Source organism: Pempheris klunzingeri, chromosome 20 (genome assembly GCF_042242105.1).
Source record: "Pempheris klunzingeri isolate RE-2024b chromosome 20, fPemKlu1.hap1, whole genome shotgun sequence".
Taxonomy (NCBI): Eukaryota; Metazoa; Chordata; class Actinopteri; order Acropomatiformes; family Pempheridae; genus Pempheris; species Pempheris klunzingeri.
Genome location: NC_092031.1, coordinates 6,443,977 through 6,466,865, shown reverse-complemented (window position 1 = coordinate 6,466,865; position 22,889 = coordinate 6,443,977). Strand labels below are relative to the sequence as shown.

At 43.4% G+C, this 22,889-nt stretch overlaps 2 protein-coding genes across 2 annotated transcripts; one reads left to right on the top strand and one right to left on the bottom strand.

The window, feature by feature from the left end:
- Nucleotides 1-384: 384 nt before the first annotated feature.
- On the bottom strand, nt 385-20,103 carry LOC139220003 (neurotrypsin-like). The gene is made up of 14 exons (XM_070852041.1): nt 20,005-20,103; nt 15,171-15,213; nt 8,766-9,008; nt 7,692-7,830; nt 7,431-7,609; nt 7,073-7,220; nt 5,144-5,322; nt 4,629-4,770; nt 4,285-4,505; nt 3,731-3,872; nt 3,360-3,638; nt 2,681-2,806; nt 2,319-2,587; nt 385-1,784 (listed from the first exon to the last, which is right to left on the bottom strand). Exons 1-14 carry the CDS (start codon nt 20,101-20,103, stop codon nt 1,225-1,227), a joined length of 2,769 nt encoding a protein of 922 aa, XP_070708142.1. The 3' UTR covers nt 385-1,224.
- Nucleotides 10,495-13,540, top strand: LOC139220414 (E3 ubiquitin-protein ligase TRIM39-like). The gene is made up of 2 exons (XM_070852513.1): nt 10,495-10,549; nt 11,137-13,540. Exon 2 carries the CDS (start codon nt 11,139-11,141, stop codon nt 12,855-12,857), a length of 1,719 nt encoding a protein of 572 aa, XP_070708614.1. The 5' UTR covers nt 10,495-10,549; nt 11,137-11,138; the 3' UTR covers nt 12,858-13,540.
- Nucleotides 20,104-22,889: the final 2,786 nt, after the last annotated feature.

The following is a 22,889-nucleotide window of genomic DNA, read 5'->3' as shown; positions in this document are numbered from 1 at the left end:
TCATTAATATTCATTAATATGGGTGATAAATGCCCCGTTTTCTAATATCAAGCCTGCCGTTATACATGTTAGTATGCTATTAATAATAAGGGTCACAAGTTCTGTTCTGCAAACAGCAAAAGTTAGTAAATCATCAGTAATTAAAAACCTGGCAACCCAAAAGTTATTCTTATTTATTTCTACATATAACTGTTTATAAATGGGCACCTTAATAGTTGTGCAACAGTTTCCTTCCCCTTTTATTATTTAGATTTTTCCGATTGCTCTCTTTATTGATTCATCCCCCTTTTTTTAGCATGTGTTTGGACCTCGGGAACGACACTTTCCTGTGTGCACTTGCATGAAAAAACATGTAAGATGTAATTACAAAGTTTGGGTTTCAAAGTAATCAGCAGTCGTGTAAAGTATACATCACTGGTGATGGAAATAAATACACTAAAACATGAATAATCACTGGTATGGTCCTAAGTTAAATAGCTTAGTCATGGGTCTAAACAGCACTTTAAGCAGTAAAGGTATAAGACAACAGCCTGAAGCCCTGTTTGAAAAAGCAACATCACCCACATCTGATTTTTTATCAAAACTTAACTTCACCTAATGCAGGAGTTTGGGGTTTATGTGTATTAATAATCTCAGAGGGACAATGATGATATACAGTCAGCCGTTATTCTAGATGGTCTGGTGGTTAGTTTGTTGATTTTGCTCAGCTCACACAAAAGACACACATAAATAGGTGAATTTTAGCATAGATTCTTGTGTGACCGTCTTGGAAATATCCCCCCAATACTTTTATGCTAACACTATTGTCCTTAAAATGCATGCCATGCTGATTTTTTGATTTTCCGTATCAGTGAAAGGCCCTGATCAGCATGCCAGGCTCGCCCTAAACGCTGCCGAGCCGTCAGTCTTCGTTCTGCCTCTCAGTTACAGGCTGTAACTCACATGTAAAGCACCACAAATCACCCACACACGCTGTCATCCTGGCAGCTCAGGACGGTCGGCCCACACTGCTGTACTCATCCGACGTTTAGCAACCGCACACACTTCACAACACTGAGTTCAGGATTTGGACTAAGCACAGAGACGGCCGGTTGTACTGACTTAAGTTAGAAGCATCTTTCTTTTCTTTTACTGTTAAAGTTTACTTTTGTCTTCTTTTAACTCTCCTTCCTCCTCCTCAGGCGGTCACATGGCACAGATGGTAAGCCAATGGCACGGCCTCAATCAGACCAGAATTTGTGTGTTTGTGTCGGGATCTCCTACATGGTGTGTATGTGTGCTTTTAGTGTGTGTGCTAACATGCTCATTGGTGTGCGAGTGATGAGTGTGTGTTTGTTTAATATCATTGATTTCATTTGTTTGTTGTTGATCGTGTGTGTGTTTGAGCTTGCCGTGCACGTGGAAGTATTCCTCCTTGCCCTCGCGGTGTGTGTGTTCCTCATGTGTGTGTGTTAGGTCATTGTCAACGTGTGTCAGATCTTCTTGTGTGTCGGTGACCTCCTCGATCCAGCTCCTGAAGCGGCTGACTCGAGTGTAGAGCGCGGGAGAGGAGGGGTCGGCGCAGCCGTAACCACCGGCGACAACCCCGGTGAGGACCCATCGACCCATCTCCCCCTGACACACCAGCCCGCCTCCAGAGTTGCCCTGACAACTGTCGCCATGGAGGAGCCTGGTGTCTGGAGGACTGCCAGCACACAGGGTGCCGTGGCTGGAGAAGCTGTCGCCATAGCGCTTCTTGCATTGCCATGACGACATCAGAGGGACCCAGGATGCAAGAACTGAGTCTAGGAGAGAGGATGGACGAGAGAGAAGGAGTCAGAAATGCTCAAACTATTAGATGATTAATTAATAAGTCAATCAACATAAAGTAAAGTAATCAACAACAATTCTACTTCTGACTAATCGTTTAAGTAATTTATCAAGCACAGCAGTGGTTTGAGCTAAATGCTAATGTTGGCATGTTAACATGCTGAGGCATAATGTTCAATATGTTCACCACCTTAGCTTAGCACGTCAGCATGCTGTTAGCATGAGTTACTCATTGTTGTAACATGTAGATAAGCAGACAAAACCTGCCAGAAGTTCAAATTTGAACCTTTCGATTCAATATTTAGGTCTAAACATTTATTTTCAGGTGATTTAATAAATATGAACATAAGTGTCCCAGATTACGCTGATTTATTCTCATTTTTTGTTGCTGCATCGATCATCAACATCTGAGATGGCAGAGTGATGGAAATATCTAATATATATACTGTCTGAATATTGTTTGGCATTAATAAAGACACATTCAGTACTCCAGAGAGAAAAACACATACCTGGTCCTGTCCAGCCAGCGGTAACCATGACAACGCAAGAAGATGGAGAAGTTCCTCCCGATGCTGTGTCTGCGGCAGGAAGGCACGCTGCGTTGGTGTTGGGGTCAAAGGTCAGACAGTGACCCTTCGTGCTGGGTAGCTTCAACAAAGCCAGATCGTGACCTCCACTCTGACCCTTGAACTTCCTGTGAACCACCACCTGCTCCGGGGTGAGAGTCTGCTCTGACGCCCCGACACGCACCACGTACCTGGACAGGTCGCTGCCGAACCTGGAGGAGAGAGGAGAGAGAGGGTGTGATGGAGGAGCGGAGAAACTTAACTTTAGTGGATTTGACTGCCTCATAGCTCAGCGGCGGATGTACCTGCTGACACAGTATGCAGACGTCAGGGCCCAGCAGGGGCTGATCAGAGTGCCGCTGCACAGAGGGCCGCCTTCTTCTTCTTCTTGAGACTGAAGCCACACTGACACCTGCCACGGCCATGTGGTCCTGACAGAGAACGGGAAAACATCTCAGTCAAAACTCCTACTTTCTCCTTCTGATGGCTGTGTTCTTTTTTTATCTTCTTCTACTGCTTTTGCTGACAAAACATTTCTTTTGTGAAAATCTAGTTTTAAGACCTCTATCATTACAAAACTAACTGTCACACAGAACCTGTGGCTGTGCACCTGAGTACTGGCTGGTTTTTAAGCTGCAGAGTGTTCTGTACCTAAAAGGAACTAGAGGCAACAGGGCACAGTTGGGGGTCAGTATGGGCCCAGCAGCAGATATTTGGCCCTGGAGCCCCCCAACAGCTTAATCTAGTAATGATTAAAATAGATGAATAGAATTTAATTGAAAAATCTGGTGCAACAGGTTATTTTTTTATTTGTTCCACAAGCAATAAAAACATGTAATTCCAATGTACCATAAACTCATTATAGTCTTTTATTGTGGACACTTTATTGCAGTGTATAAATGCCACTGATAAGGTTTCATTGTCAGTTGCACCACGTCACAAGTCTCTTATTTGGACGTATTGTGCCGCCAAGCTAGGTCCTACCTGAGCATGTTTTCCTCTCCTTGGTTCCTCCACTTGCTCTCTTCCTCCACCAGCTTTCTCAGCCCACAGCTCAGCTCATGGGGCTTGGTCTGTACCGGTGTCTCCTGCGGCGTGACGTCACACCTGACCCCTGTGTCCTCCCTGCGTCTGCAGCCCTGGATGCTCTGGCCCAGAGAGGGACACTCTCCCAGGAACTCCTCCTTCCCCGTGCACCTCACCTGGTCCAGGTGGATGGGCCCTTTCCCCTGGCCGAAGCCTCCAGCTGCCACCGCTCCACCACTGAGGAGGGAAAAAATGTGAATTTCAGATGATATATTGAAAAAACAAAACATACCTCTCTGTCTCTTTCATGCACGCATATAATTATGAACCTGTGTCCTAGCTGTCTGCACACCACGGCTGCATTCAGGTCGTTCCAGCCTGAGTCACAAATACTTCCCCATTCACCATGGAGATACACCTCCACCCGACCCTCCTTTCTGTTGCGGCCACCCACAAGTCGCACCAGGGGACCTGACAGGACGAAAGACACGCACCTCTCGTTAATATTCATGCGTGTGCATCTACATACTCCAGTCTGCTGCTGTCACTGAGAGCGAGTTAGATGCACACTGACTGTGTTAAATGTCATCTGCAGCCTGGTGCCTCTTTATTCAGCCTCTATTCTCATTCTAATGAACTGTGTGTCTACAGGAGGCGCTGCTCTGCTGTTCTCTCTGCTGTCAACATGTGGCATTTAAACTGACACACCGATGTCTTTACACTGCGGCACGATAGATAGATAGATAGATAGATAGATAGATAGATAGATAGATAGATAGATAGATAGATAGATAGATTCTTCATTCCTTTATTCTTAGTGCAATTAAAACTAACAAAACCTCTCAGGCTGTGGTTGTTCTGTGCAGCTCCTCTCATCTCTTACCTGTGGAAGGCGCAATAACCGGCACTTCATTGGTGTCTTGGCTGGATCGGCCCCTGCAGCGAACACCAACATCCTCACTGTGGGAGCAGTCAGTGCGGCCCCAGATGCCGTGTCGACAGTCCAGCAGGGAGGTCTCAGATCCCTCACAGTGGACCTCGTCCAGGAGGATCAGACCGACGCCCTCGCCAAATGTCCCGTCTGACACGACCTCAGCGTGACCCCTAAAGGTGGAGAAGAGGGTCAGGTCTTTACCCTGGTTGTGACCAGGATATGAAGGTGAGGTTCAAATAACACATGAGACATGTTTAGACTCTATGGGTGCAGTGCTCCCAGCTTTTTCTGACCTGTAGCCCAACTGTCTGCAGACCACCTCTGCATGCTGCTGGGCCCAGTTGTCATCACACACTGTCCCCCAGTCACCGTTGTGTAAAACTTCAACCCGACCCTCCCAGGGACTGTCTCCGCCAACCAGACGCACCACGCCATCTGAAACAGTTATGAAGACCTTCGTGATCACAAATGCAATTAAAAGCAGATACACTTGATTCAACTCCAAAGAAAATTATTTATTCAACCGTACAACAAGATTAAATATTGTAGATGCTGCATTTGCCATTACATTATTGAGTAATGTTTAGATTAATTATTAATCTGAGATTAGTTGGATGAATAGCAGCTGCTATTTCATGCCGGTAGATATGTTACTTCTCTGTTCCCATTAATCATGTTTCTCTTGTCACAAAGAGGATGATGCTGCTTCATGCAGTAATGATTTATTGATGTTCGGGGGATATAAATAGCAGCCTATCAGTGAGTATAGTAACTTGTGTGTGTGTGTGTGTGTGTGCTGTACATGTACCTGTATAAGGGCTGCAGGAGACACCAGCATCCTCCATGTGGTCACAGTTGTGCTGTTCCCAGTCGCCATGGGGACACTGATCCAAGAAGAGCTCATTTCCTGTGCACTTCACAGCATCCAGCAGGATCGGGCCTGAACCCTGACCAAAGTGCGCCCACGACCAGGCCTTCGCCACACCCCTACAACACACACACAATTTGTCTTAACATTGTGTGTATTTCTACCTTCTTTCACAGGGACATACTCTGGATACCTTCAGGCAAATATGTGGCTTGACTTGTATTTGGTCTTTGATACTTATTCTATACATAAGAGGAATTCCCCATGATGCCACAAAGTCAGGGGATCACAAAAGTATTTGGGATTCATGATGTGAGAACCAGGAAGGTCTCATGGCAATGCTTTGAACAGCTGGGCGTTACCATCCGTAGAGCCACATATGGCTAAAACCTATCAACCTTTTGAGGTGCATATTGACCTGTACCAATACCCCTGGGGTACCTGTAGTGCTGCCCAGTCCTAACCAAAAAAAAGGAAGCAAAACTAAGAAGCAGCAAAAGGAAAACTCTGCAAATGGAACAAATATCTAAAATAAATCAAATCATCCAAATAAATAATGAATAGCTTCTACAAGGATGTTGCTGTATTCATGTGATGATTATTTATTGATGCTGAAACGCTACAAAAAGCACTTTTCTGTGTATCTGTAGACCTGTGTATTCCTGCTCTTGTACAGTTGAACTTCATGTTTGAAAACAAAAGCATAGGGAAGCAAAGAAAATATAGCAATTTATAGTGACCCCTTCATGTTATTATGATTATTAATATAGAGTTTTAAATACAAAACACAGGAAACAGAGGAGGGAAAAAATCAAAAATCATATTTGCTGCAATTTAATGATACAGTGAAAATGAAAAAGTACAAGTCCCATCTTAGAATCCTGTGTTAATTGTTCAGTTATACCATTAAAGTGTGACTCATCTTGAACTCAGATGACAAATAATGTGATTTGAGACAGTTAGCTATCCATCATATAACTGTTAGCCTGTGTAGAAGCTAGTAGAAGCAGCAGTTTGGGTGTCAAATGGAAAAAAAGCATATAAAAAAATATGTAACCATGAAAATGACATGCATACACGAATTAGAAAAGAAACTATCCAGGTGGGAAAAAGCAAATCATTTTTGTTTTTAAGTGTCAAAACACATCGGTGCCTGTGTGAGAACATGTACATCTATTATTTAGAAGCACAAACACAGATGGTGAGATGTCCCACAGCGTTTGAGGAGATGAAATGCAGCCTGATGTTGAACATGGGAGTGTTTCACAGTTTGACACACGAAGTTGTCAGGAATGTTACGCCTCCTCTGCTGGGGATAAACTCTGTGAGTAAGGAGGGAACACCTGCGCCGATTTAAACACAATCTACCTACAAAGAGGTGTTTTTGTAGGGACTTCTTTGGGTTTTGATTAAATAAGAAAACCTTGATTCTAACGACACCCATGTGCTCTGTCGCAAAAACACTGATTTGATAGTAGATGCAGCCTTCTACAGCTCATTTGGGGGATATTACACATGCACAGGAAAACAGTGCATAATTCAATACAACAGCTGAGCAAGCAAGACATTAGTCAGTAACCATACTGACATCTGATTCCTGTGGTTTATTTATAATCCCTATTAAAAAATAAGTGAAATGAAATTATATATTTGTGATTTATATCTTGAGTGGGAACCATTGATGATATACATGATGCCAGACTTATCCTTTAATGCCCTTCACAGCTTCAAGTGTGACTTAATGTTTACGCCATGTAGTTAAGAGTTACTAGGGAGGGATGATGATGGCTTATGAAAGGGCCTAAATGTCACTACATGTATGTTAACTTTGCGTGGTGAGAGGGTGTAAAAAGCCCCTGACGCACATACCCAAAACCCAGCTGTCTGCACACCACCTCAGCATCTCTGTCGTCCCACTGGTCGTCGCAGATTGAGCCCCACCTTCCTGCATGAAAAACCTCCACACGACCTTCAAAGTCTTCCTCGCCTCCGACCAATCGCAGAGGAGGGCCACTGCCTGAGATAGGAAGTAGAAATATACCTCAGGTCAAACAGCGTCCTTCGTGTCTGCCTGTCGCCTTCGAGTTCTTTTTTTTATTAGCGGAACTGTAATCAAGTTCAGTGTAAAAGAAAAATGAGTCATGCTCCGTGTATCTCTCTCATCTCTCAGGTGTGTGGGAGAAATATTCAGGTCTGGTTGCTGTAAGAGTGTGGAAGTCAGACTGACCTTCTGGCGGCGCACAAATCGCTGCTGCCTCGTTTCCATGGCTACAGTCACCGGTGACGAACGTCCTGCTCCGGCACTTGCTCAGACTGTTCTCATCACCACGGCAACCCAGGCGCTCATAGTGGAAGAGGCCGGAGCCCGAGCCGAACTGCGAGTGCTGCAGCGCCGTGCCGATGTCACTGTTAGAAAGTAGAAATTCACCAGTGAGAACAAGCTGTGAAACATCTGCACTAAAAGAGAGCTTGTGTTTTGTTCTGTTACCCCAGGCCCAGCTGCCTGCAGATCACACTGGCGTCTCTGTCTGTCCAGTGAGAGTCACACACCGCCCCCCACTGGCCGTTCAGGTAGACCTCAACACGCCCACTCCCAGAGGACGAGCTGCCGACCAGACGTGCCGCACCTACAAAGCCACAGACAAGCCGTGAACGCCACATATAAGCTAGTCTAATTTGTTATGTTGAACATGTTAGTAAGTGATTGTCTATTTACACAAATGGCAGGCACGGACAAACAGGTGACCTGAGGAATCTAAGTCCAGTTTTCACTCTTCTTTTAGCTCTGTTTTTGGTCTCCACCAACGCCTGAGGGAAATATCTGACTCTTCAGCTGCTAAATGCTCCAGTGCTTTCACCAGCTAGTCGCTAACTTTGTCTGTATGCCATTTAGTGCTGAGCAGGAAGAGTACTGAAGGCTTTTAGGGATTTTATACTGGAAACAAGGTTGATGAGAGTGCAGTTTGTGGGCCAGAAAAACAAAAACCATGATTCAAAATACACTAAAACATTCAATCAGGTAACTGCAGACTTGGGTGATAATTCTCTGTGAGTGCATCACTAAGAACACCTCTTAACATTACACACACTTAATGAATAATAAAAAACACATTTTAGAGGCCAATAGAAGTAAAACTATTCAGTATCTCACAATAAAAATGCAAGGACAAAAACTAGAAGAAAAATAAAAAACTGATTTTCATTATTCTTATCACAACCTTTCAGATTAATTGTCAAGACCTCTTGGATGGGAACTGCTGCACTGAACAGTTAATTAAGTGATTGAAGAAAATATCACACCACATTAATTAATAACAATAACTTCAGCCCCAGTTGTTCCTGTGTTGTGCTGTTATGACTAATTTCCCACATTGGAAATTGTTGATAGAAATTAAATTGATTAAAACAGGCTGGAGGAGCATTTTTCTGTAATTCAATTTATGCCTTTTATGTGTGTTTTTATCTCATTGTAAGCTTGTCTGGAAAGAATTAAAAACAAAGTTTATTATTATGATAATAAATGGTCTCAGATGAGTCACGCCCTAGTAATCCCTGGTCGTACCCTGGTGGCAGTCGCAGTAAGCCCATCCAATGGCTCCAGAGTTTTGCCTGAAGAAGCACCAGGGGTTGGATTCCCGGTCTGGGTTCCTGCAGTAGCTGTGGTCGCCCAGCCCTCGGCCCGGGTACTGCATGACATAGTCTGGAAACTCGGTCCACTTCAGACAGGGGGCGCCAGAGTCCGTCTGAGACACGGTGCCGTTGTAGTATCCCAACTCTGTGAATCCCTCAGAGCAGGACAGAGGCACTGCACACAGAGAAGAAGGGAGGGAGTGGAGAGAGCGAGTAAACGCTTAGTAAGATGGGAGAATAAGATGTTTTGGATGAAAGGAGGAGGATTTAGGTCAGAGAGGACAATGTGAATAAAAGGGACTGAAACGGGAAAAGTTTGGATGAAAAAGGAAAGATGAGTGGAATTGCTCTCATTCAAGTCACATTATCCCCATGTCTGTATTTTATGTGAACATAAAGGCTTACACGGATGATTCTCATACGCTGTCCGCTGCCACAGCAGGATCCTGCCTAATGCATTTACCCCCGCTGATCCATGTTGAACTGGTGAAATTTCCATAACCTTAGACTGCCCTTACTGAACATGGTGGTGACCAGATACCTCAAGTAATCTTCTCTGAGAAGAGGGAATGTGTGAGTGAAGCTTAGACAGACTGAGAGGACTGAGAAACTGCTGACATCAAAGTGTAGTGAAATTAGGCCACAAAATATAGAGCATCTTACATATTGTAGCCTATTAAAAACATCCATCACGCATTAAAAGAAAGTGAAAAAAAGTGGTACATTAGACTGGATTTGGCAGATAAGACAGAGAAGCTCTGTATCTTTGTTTATAGGACATTTCTATTATATAAATTTCATCAATTTATTGGTTCATTTATATATTTTACTGTTTATTCACATGACTATTAATTTCAGAATGTTTAATTTGTTTATTTAATGTTGAACCCTTTGGAGTTTCCATAACTCTAACTTCTAATCAAGAGATCACAAAAAATGTCACTAATTTATTTGTTTATTCTTGTAATCAGTATTCATTTATTTATATTTGTCTATTTTTATTTTCTTCTTTCCTTTCTTTCCTTTCTCAACTGATCTGAAAGTATGAAAAATCCCCCAAAACAGAGAAAAAAAAAACAACAGCGAACTTAATCTTTACTTGAAATGGAGTGTTTCCCCCCTGTGGTGTTTCTGAGGCCAAGCGGCTACTAAACTATGATTAATGGCGGAGGTGCTTCAGTAACCAGCAACAGTCTTATCTCCTCGACACACACAGCTTGGCTGTCCTGGAACATTATCTAGGAAGTGCAACACTCATGCTTGCACCTTGCACATTAACACACATACACACTCTCAGATTTGCTGCATATTGGCCAAGACACAAACACACACTGCAGTACAGTCAGATTCAGAAACACATACACAGAGGCGCACGCACACACACGCACACACACACACACACGGTCCAATTTGGAGGAAGATAAGAGGAAGAGCAGAAGGGGGAAGCAGGGAATCAATCAGGCAGAAATGTACTGAACTAAAGCAGAAATGTATCCTCAAACAATAAATAATACAGAACACACTTAGATATTGGACCCAAAAACAGCCATCACAGTATCTGAGCCCACAAAAAGCCCCTGACTTCAGACAAAAATGTGTGTCTGTCCCTTTAAGAAACATGACACAGGAAGAAACTGAAAGCAAAGTTCTTTTCCTGGGAAACAACCGCGCCCTCTTGTCGTCTTATTTCTCCTCCACAGACCTGCTCCAGCAAACGTAAGTAACCATTACTGAGCCAAACCCTGGTTTTAACACATAAGAGGTGGAATCTATGTCGTATGTAAGTTGTAGTTTCATCCCACTCTCTGCAGAAAATACTGCTTTCTCAAGCACAGCAAAAACAAATGCATCTCTGTCTAGTCGAAGACATGATCTTACCGCATGATCCCTTTAGAAAACTTTCACATCACATGGTCGTCATCAGTAGTCTGCAGGCTGCCCAGTTGTCAGAAATGTCTGTTTATCTCTCTGAATTCACAGGACTTCCCTCCACGTTGGTTAAAAAGTTGAGATTTAAAGCAAATTTTGATGTTGGAAACAGCAGTTGACAAAAAGAAGCAGCACAAGGTCTATGAAAGAGTGTTTCAGGAGCTTTAACACTGTTTTTGTGGACATTATGCATGATATTGTGGTGATTTTTAGTTTTCAACTGTTTTCTCTGGCGCAAGAATGAACTTTGAACTTGAAGCTGACAGATAACAAGTCCTTAAAGAGACAGCAAAACAAAAAACACACAGTTACTCAGACCCTTAATGTAACTGTCTGTTTGTCTGTTTGTTTGCTTTCTTTTGTTTTGTTGTCAGAAATGGCCACCAGCAACAGTCTCTTATCTGAGGAGCAGTTTCTTTGTCCCATCTGCCTGGATGTGTTCGTTCGGCCAGTGTCCACTCCATGTGGACACAACTTCTGCATGTCCTGTATCACGACCTACTGGACGGACATACCAGTCTGCCTGTGTCCGGTCTGTAAGGAAACTTTTGAAAGAAGACCGGACCTCAAGGTCAACACTTTCATTTCAGAGCTTGCATCGCAGTTCATGTCACTTCAAGTGGCAGACGCTCACATCTGGAGCTCAGACCAGCAGCAGGCTCGCGGAGGAGGCGCTGCGGTGCTGTGTGATGTTTGTACATCTGACTCCCAGCAAGAGGCAGTCAAATCTTGTCTGGAGTGTCTGACCTCTTACTGCGACGTTCATCTAGAGCCACATCATAGAGCCGCCAGTCTGAAGAGACACACACTGGTTGACCCCTTGCCGAACTTGGAGAACAGGATCTGCAGGCAGCACACCAGATTCCTGTCGCAGTACTGTAGAAATGACGAGCTTTTGCTGTGTGACATCTGCGCCGCTTCGCACCACGCGAACCACGACGTCTTTCCTGCGCAGCGAGTGTACAAAGAGATGAAAGCTCTGCTGGGGGACAGGGAGGCCAAAGTGCAGTGGATGATCCATGAAAGGCTGCAGAAAGTCCGAGCTGTGAAGGAGTCGGTGAAACAAAGCCAGACAAAAACCAAAGACGCGATAGAGAACAGCGTACGGGACATGACCACACTAGTCTCTGAGATTCAGAAGAGCCAGACGGAGTTTGTGAATATGATGGAGAAGAAGCAAAAAGAAGCAGAGGAACAAGCAGATAAGTTCATTAGCGGTATGGAGCAGGAGATCAATGAGCTGCAAAGGACAACGGTGAGGCTGAGGGAGCTAAAGCAGATTGAAGACCAGCTTGGTTTCCTAAAGAGTTGCCCAACTTCACCCCTCCTTCCACACACGATGGACTTGTCTACATTCACTTTTAACAGACATGAGGAGATTCGTCACATGCAGAAATCTTTGAGTGAGTCAGTGTCCCAACTACGAATACTGCTGAACAGAATGAACACACAGATAAAAGAAATCGCTGACAGCACGTACGTGTCAAACGATACTATGCTCAGGTATATGCGGCAGTATCCCGTGGACGTTGTACTCGATCCCAACACGGCTCACCCTCTGCTCATTTTATCCGATGACAGGAAACAGGTGAGATACAGCAGTTCGGGTGTGTGGAGACACCAGATCGTGAGCCCAAACATGTTTTCGGAACATCTCGCAGTTCTGGGACAGACAGGCTTCTCATCGTATAAGTTTTACTTTGAGGTGTTCGTGGGTGCAAAGACTGAATGGTGTCTGGGCGTGGCCACGGCGTCGGTCCAGAGGAGGGGGGCGCTTGTTCGGAGTCCTGGCTGTGGACTCTGGGCCATCTGGTTCCTAGAGGATAAGTTCGAAACCTTCAGCTCTCCAAACGTGCCGGTGTACTTGGGGAAAGTGGAGCGTGTCGGCGTGTTTGTGGATTATGACAAAGGGCACGTTTATTTCTATGACCTACAGGCCGCAACGCTTATTTACTCATTTACTCAGTGTGTCTTCACTGAACAACTGTATCCGTACTTTAATCCCTGTGATAATGAATATGGCTCAAACTTGGATCCAATGATAATAGTTCCGGTCCATCTTACGGAGTGGACGGAGGATTCAGAATCCCAGTGAATTGTGGGTTGTGAAACTAAAATGCAACTGATGTGTTTGGTTGCAAACAACCCTCCTATTTGATAAAGACTGTTTGGTAAAGCAGCTTTTTACAATTTTTACAAATTGATACAATGAGGTGGTGTGGAAGTGCTTAGTAATGGTTATTTTAAAGAGAAAAAATATGAACTCATCAAAGAGTAGGATGTTTTATGACAAATTTCAAGAGCATGCTGGTGGACAATTAAGTATTGAAAGTCTTGATGATAACAAATGTGTGCTAATACATTATCAAAATACACCAATATGCATTTGCACACTTGCCTTCACAAATGAGAAAGTCTAAATCAACACAACTGTCAAAAGAAAAATCACTTAACTGTCTACCGTCCACCATTACACACTGTGACCTGAGCATCACTGTGAAGTGTGTAAAATGTTAGAAAGTAGCTAAAAATGCCTTTAAAAAATCCCAGAGAAAAAAGTAGTATAATTAATACACTTGTTTTAATTCTATAGTTATATTTATTCTGCTATTATTTCAATTATGACGTCCAAAATACATTGTTTAATCCAAAGAAAAGCAGCAACTTCTCATGTTTAAGGAACTGGAACAAGCATTTGTCTGCCTGAAAAATGAATGAACGACAAATCAATTAAAAGACATAAACTATCAAAATAGTGGCTGATTCATTTTCTGTTGATTGACTTTGTTATAATAGTTTCAGTTCTAACCAGCTCTGGTGTTGCTTTGTGACAACTTGACTTCCAAATATGTTGCTTTGATGCAACAACTAAATATCGACCTCACACTCGACTATCCAGGTTTTGTTATTTCACAAAGTGCTGTTTCACTCTTCAGACAGTGTCTCAGCTCCCACGTTCAGGCGCTTACGGCTGTGACGTCGGTGACGTTGTGTTTGTGAGGGTCCGGAGTTTGGAAGTCAATGCAGCAGCTCATAGCTGCCTGTGTTGGTGATATATTACTAAAGCACTAATGTTACTAAGACAACATTTAAATCATGTCAATTCTATGTTTTTTGTTGATTTTGTTTTTATTGTGTGTTTTTTATTGTCTTTTATCGATGATGATTAACTACATATGGATAAATAAATAAAAATATTTCAAAGCTGTATATGCTCTGTAATGGCAATAAAACTTTTATAGCCAGCTTGATGAAATTTTAATAAAGGAAAAAAGCATTACGTAACTAAATCGGGCAACGTTTTCACTGTGTATCTCCGTTATATCCCTCATTTCCATCATCGGTGAAGGCAGAGCAACTGAAAGTGAACATTTCTCTTTATATTTTGGCTTTTTTTTTTATCACTCTGCATGTCCATTCTTCACCTTTAAATTCAGCTTTTATCACCACTTTTAAATCTTACTTCCTGCTTCCTCCCTCGTGCTGTATGTCTCACTCAAGTTGTTTTATTCATCTAAACACACACAGCGTTCACACACAAACACACACACACACACACAAAACACTCGCCGCTAACACCCTCCTCATTGCCACGACAACGGTACTCTGCCCATCGCCATGGGAACACTCAGTCTCCCCGCTCCCATAATCCATTTCCCAGCCACAATGAGTATTTGACACGGTTTGCACTCTGAGGCTTGCTGTATGGGGGGTGGGTGTGCAGCATCTTCACAAAACACACACATTATAACAAATATGGGATATGGGGGAAATTGCCTCAATGTTTAAGCTGATTTTGATGCAATTTTGTGCAACAAAAGAGAACAGGAAGAAAACGATGCAACAGACCACTATATTGTGCAACATTTGCTCAATTCTTGTTATGAAAATCTTGTTTTCTGGGTTCTTGTCATATTTAGAAAGCCTTGAGGGGGTTTCCACATGATCTAGCTGTTTTTGCGGATAGATCAGAGGTGTTTTTGTAATTGCATGTCATTTTTACTTGTCTGTCAATGTGTGCACGGCTGTAAAACCACAGATATTTCATCACTGGAAATGAGCCTGAGAAGGAGGTTTGCCTCGCCCCACCCCCCATCATGGCCTCCAGTCCTCTCAGGGGTGTAGAGAAAGGAGTGAAAAGAGGGAAATTAAATGCAGAGGGCTGCAGGTCGGAGGGAAGAGGAGAGGTAAGACTGAGTGTGGGAGCGGGGCTGAGGCGGCTGGATGAAAAGAGAGGCGTCAACACAGGGGTTTCATGAGTGTCTGAGTCAGAATGTGGGTTATATTGGAGGGAAAATACAGACGGAGCACAGGGGAAGAGATGGTGTAGGAGGAGGAGAGGCGGGATGGAAGGAGGCTTGATTCACAGCTAAGTGTACAGACAGGATGAGTATCACCTCCCACTTACCTGAGTTCTGCACCTCGTTTAAGTAACTGTCCTCCGCCACCACCTGCAGACAGGAAAGAGAGAGGAAATTCAGTGTTTTACTCATTATTCAAGGCAGAAAAACATGATGTTATTGAAATAAGAGCACACTGTCAACATGACAGACTGTCAGTCTTTTGCCTGTTAATTAGCAGAATATCTCAGAAACTCGTCAGCAAATTTTACTGAAATTTGGCGGAAAATTGAGGACAAAATGATTAAAGCCGAGCCGTGAAGACATTTACATATGTAAAGAGAAAAAGTTTCAATTTTATTGACATTTCATGATGCCTAAATAAATGTATGAGGATTGTGAATAAATTACAGTGATGACAAACGCTCCAACACAACAAACACCACTTCTACAAATGACTCGTTTGACCGTTCTCTGATCTGCCACCTCTATGGTAAAGGATTGACTAGATTTACACGACTAAAGGGTAACGGAAAGATCGTTTTCTTTGGAATGGTAGCACTGTCACAACATCCCACAGCGTCCTGTGTTGTGAGAACAACCAGTGTTGTCATTTATCTGGCGAGGACAGTCTCCTTGAGAACACTGTGTCACTGCAAACATGCACGTATCAACTCAGAGTGACTCCTATGACTCTGATGGTTCTCTGCACTTAGGCACTGAATTTAAATGGCCGGTTAAATAAATGAATCTGGCTCATTCTTGCAAACTCATTATGCATTAAGGTTTTATCTAAAGATCATGCAGATTCAGATTGACATGTACAGTAAAAATTTCATAACAGTTTCTATTATAGGATTCAGCCTCAGCCTTGGTGAGGGTTTATGCTTTCTGAGTGGTTTCCACATATTCTTCACTATGACATATTTTCAGGTCAAAGCCAGGAATCAGGGAACAAAGACAAGCCTGTGATGTCGTCAGGCATTCAAGAAAGGGTATATTTATTGACGGCAAGAGTCACCAGTCAGAGGTAGAGCACCTAACTGGTATAAGCCACCCAGGTGTGACAGCGTAGTGTAAAATATGTGTGTCTAAAAACACACACAAGCACAGAAATAGTACTTGACAGCATAACATGAAGTCTGACAGAAGAGTGTTTGTTTCATTTTCAGAAATCAGGTCACGCCTCTACACAGAGGGGCACCTTGGAGAAGAGGAAACACACATGTTCATAACACACACACATGCCCACTGTGCTGCCACTGTGGAAAAACAGTATTGAGGGCAGTGAAATACAACACATTTCACCTTCACACAGGTGAGTTCTGCTCTCTAGCTGTCTCTCTCTGACAACCCCCCCCCCCCACACACACACACACACACACACACACACAAACAGACACACATATGAAACACATGCAAACATCCCCCAAAAGACTTTGCTCAGCCTAATGATATTAAATCAGTAACAGGTGACCTGTGGTAGTGAACATGGGTGCTGAAATCTCTATTCATATCAATCACACGGCTCGATTACGACGGTAATCAGTTATAGCGCTCTCACAGCTGCGTCCTGTGCATTGCCATGCAAACACAAATACACACATACACACATACACACACTGAATAGAGCAGGACAAGAGTCCACTAATGCTCAGGGTGAAAATCCATCAGCACAGGATGGACAAGGCTCTGAGGCGTTTTTAGTCCAAGCATTTAGTCCCAAATGATAAAAATTTTGTTCATCTGACTGGTTGTTGCTGGAAAAGTTTTTGACAATCTTTGTCTTCAGCTGATGCAGCGCTTCTAAAAACTCAATTTGTGACAGTTAAAGTGCTTTAAGTTGAGGTTTACTTCGCAACCTACAAAACACCTTTTGTGTTTAAGCGCCTGGTGACACAAAAAAGCGATTCATTCACGTGTCATCACAAAATTGGAAGCGCTAAAAGCTTTGTGACCACTTGCTCTCTATGACGATTAGAGTAGTTTAAACACTAAATTAGAGCAAATTTGTACCAAAGACTTCTGTCTCATGACAGACTGCAAACTAACTCTTTTGTGGAACAGTTTATTCTCCAGTGGAGCCAGGTGACATAAAATTGGTTGATGCAGTGCAGCAAGTATGATGGTAAGACAGCAACATACAATTATTTTCATTAACAATTAGTTTTGTATTTAAAGAAAAATGTCCATTATATTTTCTAAACCTGATTTATTCAAACTGCTTGTTTTGTCCAACTTACAGTACAAAACCCAAAAGTGATTAAAAAATAAAATACTTTGTGCCAAGAACATGGACACAGCTGTCGTTCAGGACTGGTTGGCTCAGAGTTTTGGCCCCAGAGGCCCGTTCTTCAGCAGTACCCCCCACATGTTTCCTTGGGTCAGAAGCCTTCTCCAAGTCCAAAAACATGCAGACTAGATGGACAAACTCCTGTGACCCCTCCAACAACCCTGTGTGGGTAAAGAGCTGTCCACTGTTTCACAGCCAGGACAGAATCTGCATTGCTAAATCTGAGGTTCGACAATCGGCTCGATCTTCCTTTCCAGCACCATAGAGTAAACTTTCCCAGGGAGGCTGAGTGTGATACCACGATAATTGTAGCCCACCCTCTGGTTCCCTTTTCTGAAAATGGGGACCACCATCCCGGTCGGGAGCCTGACACCAAAGAGCTCCTTAATGACCTCAGAGACTTCTGCCACAGGCATGAATAAGGCTTCCTCTGAGTCTTCAGACTCTGCCTTCATCACAGAGGGCTTCTTCACCTCCAGCAGTGTGAACTGGTCGGGATGAGAGTCAGCACCTCTAAGGATGAAGCCAGACAGCCAGAAAGCCAGAAAACAATGGATTGCTCCCCCCAGGTTGGGAGTGAGTTGCTGCCCCAAGCGAGGGAATTCAAGTGCCTCTGGGTCTTGTTCACGAGTGAGAGTAAAATGGAGCAGAATATGGACAGATGGATTGGTGCGCCATTGGCAGTAATGCTGTATCAGACTGTTGTGGTGAAGAGGGAGCTGAGCCAGAGGGCAAAGCTCTCAATTTATCAGTTTGGGCGGTGACCGAAAGAACAAGATCATGGATACAGGCAGCCAAAATGAGTATCCTCTGATGGGCATCTGGGCTCAGCCTTAGAGAGACGATGAGGAACTCAGGCAGCCAGGTGAGGTGGTTCGGGCATCTGGTTAGGATGCCTCCCACGTGGCCCCACTTGGAGGTTTTCAGGGCATGTCAAACTGGAAGGAGACCCCTGGGCAGACCCAGAAGTCACTGGAGGGAGGACATATCTCATCTGGCCTAGGAATGCCCACCCCAGGAGTTCCAGGAGGACATCTCAAGTGTCCTGCTTTACCTCCTGCCACCCGACCCCACCCCAAATAAGCAGAAGAAAATGGATAAATAGATGCGTTCAGTTTGTGACACGGGAAGAGGCAATATACAAACTTGCTATTGTATATAAGTGTAATTTCTAGGAGACCGGGTTGGTTGATTTGCGTCTGGACAAATGTATACAGCAGAAACAGTAGATGCTGGTGGACTGCCTTTTCCACGTACAGAGGAGGTCGGATGGGTGGATGTATGGTCCAACAATGCTGTTTGTTTCCTGTCTCCTACAGACGGTCAACGTTTGTTTTCCTTGCACAGGGCACCCAGGACCCTCGCACAGCAGATCCAGTCATGTTGGGAACTTAATCCTTTAGCCAAAACGTACATGGAGCTACTCAAGACTTCTGATCTCTGAAAATAAAGTAAAGAGTAAAGTTACAGCGAACTGTTGGCCATAGCTTAATGCCCACAGCTTTGTTCCTCTCCGTTTGAACATCTTTGAGGTTTTGTTCTGAAACAGTAAAGCCTGCTCCTGCGTTCCGGCTTCTCCCGCTGAAAAGATTTCTCTAATGAAGTTGAGATGAAAAAGCCAAAAAAAGCTGAAACTCATCTGCAGTGTGCTATTTGAGCTACATGCACGGCTGCTTCCACTGTTAGTGGGTCTAATTAAATCCTGCACATCACTGTGCTCCACTAATGACTTCTACACCGGCTACACAGCTCATATGCTGCACATTAGCACAACACACACTTACTGCAGTACAGCATAATAAGAGAAATGGCTAAATGAATTAATCTAATGATTAATGAATTGATTCAGCATGACTTGATTGCTTTGCACATGCAGAACCAGCATAACAAATAAGAATTTATAACCAATTTCGTCTTAAAAATGACTGACCCTGACTTCCAGCCGAGTCTCTGGCCCACACCTGACAACAACACCTGCTTCACCTGCTAGTTCTGCTTGTTCCTGAGCTGACTGAATTGGTGTGACAAGCTTCAACAGCCCGTGCAGGGTTCATTCCCACCGCACCGTGGGGGCACAGGAGCCACCAGCGGGTCCTCTCATGATATCCCGCCGTGGGGGCTGAAGGAGGACGAGGAGGAGGAGGAGGAGGAGGAAGAGGAGGAGGGTAGAAGGGTTGTGATTGAAACCATGCATGCGGGTGCGTGTGAGGTGCGTGCGCGGGACAACACAGTGGCCGCTTAATTGAACAATGAAGGCACCATTAATTGGCTAAAAGACAGATTAGAAGGTGTCTGATGCGCTTTGAACGCCTCGACCTGCACCTGCTTTGTTGGAAACGAATAAATCATTTGTGGGTTTATTGTGAAGCATGAAAACACGCACCAGACAGCCCTCAAAGCTTGGTTACAGTATTCCAGAAATATCTATTCCAATCAATGTTATTATCAACATAATTATGACCTAATTAAGGTGTCTTTTTTTTTTTTTTGTCAAATGCAGCTCAGGTCATCAAAGCGTGACTGTCACGGGGCAAGAAAAAAAAGGGGGGTAATCAGGCCACATTGCAAAAAAATCAACCCCATCATCATGATTATCAGAGAATACATACCTCTGCGAGCAAAGGCAGCCAGAGGCAGGCGGTTCCGATCAAGAACAACATTTCCCGGCTGGTTAGAGCCATCCTTCCCGCCCGGTGTGTCCGTGTCATAGCCAGAAAAGCCGCCGCTCCACTCCCATCTCTGTGCCCAACCTGTCCGCGAGGTGAACCGATATCCTCCGCTCGTCCCGCGGCTGGAAGAAACGTGGTGTGTGATGATGATGATGATGATGTACGTGGGAGGTTTTACGCACAGAGGACAGGGTGCGGCACTATAAACGCTTCACGAGATTGAAAACACACACACACACACACACACACACACCGATTCGGTACTGGATGAAATAGTGTTGAGCTCTGCAAAAAGCTGATGCCATAAACCTCGAGCTGTCTCCCCCTCTCTCTCTCTCTCTCTCTCTCTCTCTCTCACACACACACACACACACACACACACACTTTCTCTAGGCTGTACCTTTCAGCTACTTGATTGATCATTGATTAAGTGTTGAATTCGACTTTGTTTTCTGCAGGTTAATCAATTTGGTTCATGTAGTAAATTTAAATTTGGGCAGTGCAGACATTAAAAAAAAAGGCCTCCTCAGTTGATGAATGAGTGCTACTAAATGCACCTGCTCACAAAGTCAAACATGCAGACTGAACAGTATTGTGTTTGTCTTCACTTGCTAGTATTCAATAATCTGTTTTGTAGCTATTGGACAAATAAAACACCACTGTGATGCTCTGCGTGTTGCCCACATGGTGAAGATGACGAACAGTTTTTCCAAGATTTAAGAGGTTGCATCTCTTTCAAGGTGTCTAACTTCTCTCAGAGAAACACACCTGGGAGTATCTAACGCATTCATGTTCGAGCAATTACAGAACACAGCAGCTCAGCAGCAAGAAACCACAGGCAGAACACTGATTTAGCCAGAAATACACAACACTGTGTTGTAGAAAATATGAAAAAAGCATGAATAACAGTAGAGTACAATAGTGGAACATTTTTGCATGGTGAGAAGGCGTTTGGCAGCAAACAGACAGACCGACGATATTGCAGCCACAGATAATCACATTCATGTGTGAAGATTCTGCAGACAGCATCATACAAAACAAGTCTAAAATGTCACATTTCAAAATTAAATCCATTATTCCTTTATATTTACTATCCTAGCTGGCATTAAATCATAGTGTAAGGAAAACGGAGCTGCGCTGACCTCAGTGGGTTGAAAGCTATAAATCTCTTGATCATCAGTTGGGTGTGCTCAGGAATGGTCTGCTGAAATTGTGACCACAACCAGCTGTAATGGACTGCAGTACAACAATAGCAGGGAAACCTGAAATTCTAATATTTAGACCAGGTGAAGATACCCTTTAAATTTTGTGATTTTACAACCTCACAGCCAAGACTTAAGACTTTGCAAACTGCTGCAGATGGATTTATGTCTAATGTCTGATAAAAAACATGAAGAAAGGAGTTCAGACACACATCAAATACCAGTGGTCACTTGGTAGTGGTTTGATTTGGAAAATATAACAACCTATAAATGTATTGTTCACTAAAATAAGTTGCAAGAATCCAAACTACTCATCAGGGAAAAGTTGCCTGTGTTCAATAACTGAAAACTATTCCTGATTTGTCTATTTCTTCTTACATCATTGCCTGTTTGTAATACTGCTAAAACATAATCAGCTTTGTGAGGAAGCATCCAAACCAGAAACTGGCTGTGAAATTAAATCCGTACAGCAAAGATTTTGGCTGATGGTGAAAAATAAACACACATTTCGATTATAGTTGTTGGCAAAAATTGCCTGAATGCTTTGCCTCAAAATATTGCATCTGATGCTGATCCAAGAAGAAGCAATTCAGATCAGCACAGATAAAAGCAGAGCCAGCTGCCAGGACGTTTTGTCTTCTCTCAGCAGTTGGATTGTGCTGCTGGAGAGAAGTGGTCAGCTCAGCTATTTCCAGCTTGTGCGTGCGTGCTTAAACATACCAGATCGCCAAAAAATGCAGTGACATGAAGGATCACTGTGGCTGAAGCAAAATTATTCAGAAACAAGAGAAAACAGTTGGATTAGTGCTATAACTAAGTATTCTTATATATTTGTTATATTGCTTATTTTCTCAAACAATGAGTCTACAAAATATGATAAATTGTGAAAGAGTTTGACCATACCCCAAAGTCTTCAAAATGCTTTTTGTGTATGACCAACAGTCTAAAACCAAAAGATATTCTTTTTCCCATCACATGAGACAAAGTAAAAGCAACAAAGCTCCATATCTAAAAGGCTGGAACTGGATATGTAATGATGTTTGGCATCTATACATAAACAAAACACTTTCCAGTCTACAGCCATGTTAGCAGCTCTGTGATTCTGTACAATGCACACCAGTGCTTTGAGCTAAATGTTAGTGTTGGATACAAAGAACACAAGGCAAGCAAAGGCCATGACCGATGCCTGCTGACCTCTGGTGTGGAAGAAACCAGAGCAGGTGGAGCATTCACCTCTACTTTTAGCACTGGGGCAGTGTGACAAAGTGGGTGAGCGCTCATTTCTCCTCACCACTTGTCCCTGGACATGTTCATGGTACATTCTACTTTCTGTTTTCCCCATGTGTGTTTTTCTTTAATTTAACCAGGCCAGTGTAGCATTAAGGCACATACTATCCCAGGTTTGTTTGTGTCATTAGGTTACAGTTTACATCTAGTGCATGAAGGATTTAAGTAAAGCACACAGTCATTTAGTTCAGTTATCCTTTATTAAGTTGCAGGTAAAATGTGGTTCAATTGTTCACTCCTTTGTTTATACTTACCTTTGTTTGTTCTGGCTCACCATGCAGGAGTAGTGTTTGGAGAGGAGGCCGGCCCAGCACTTCCCCAATTTATGGTGTTGGT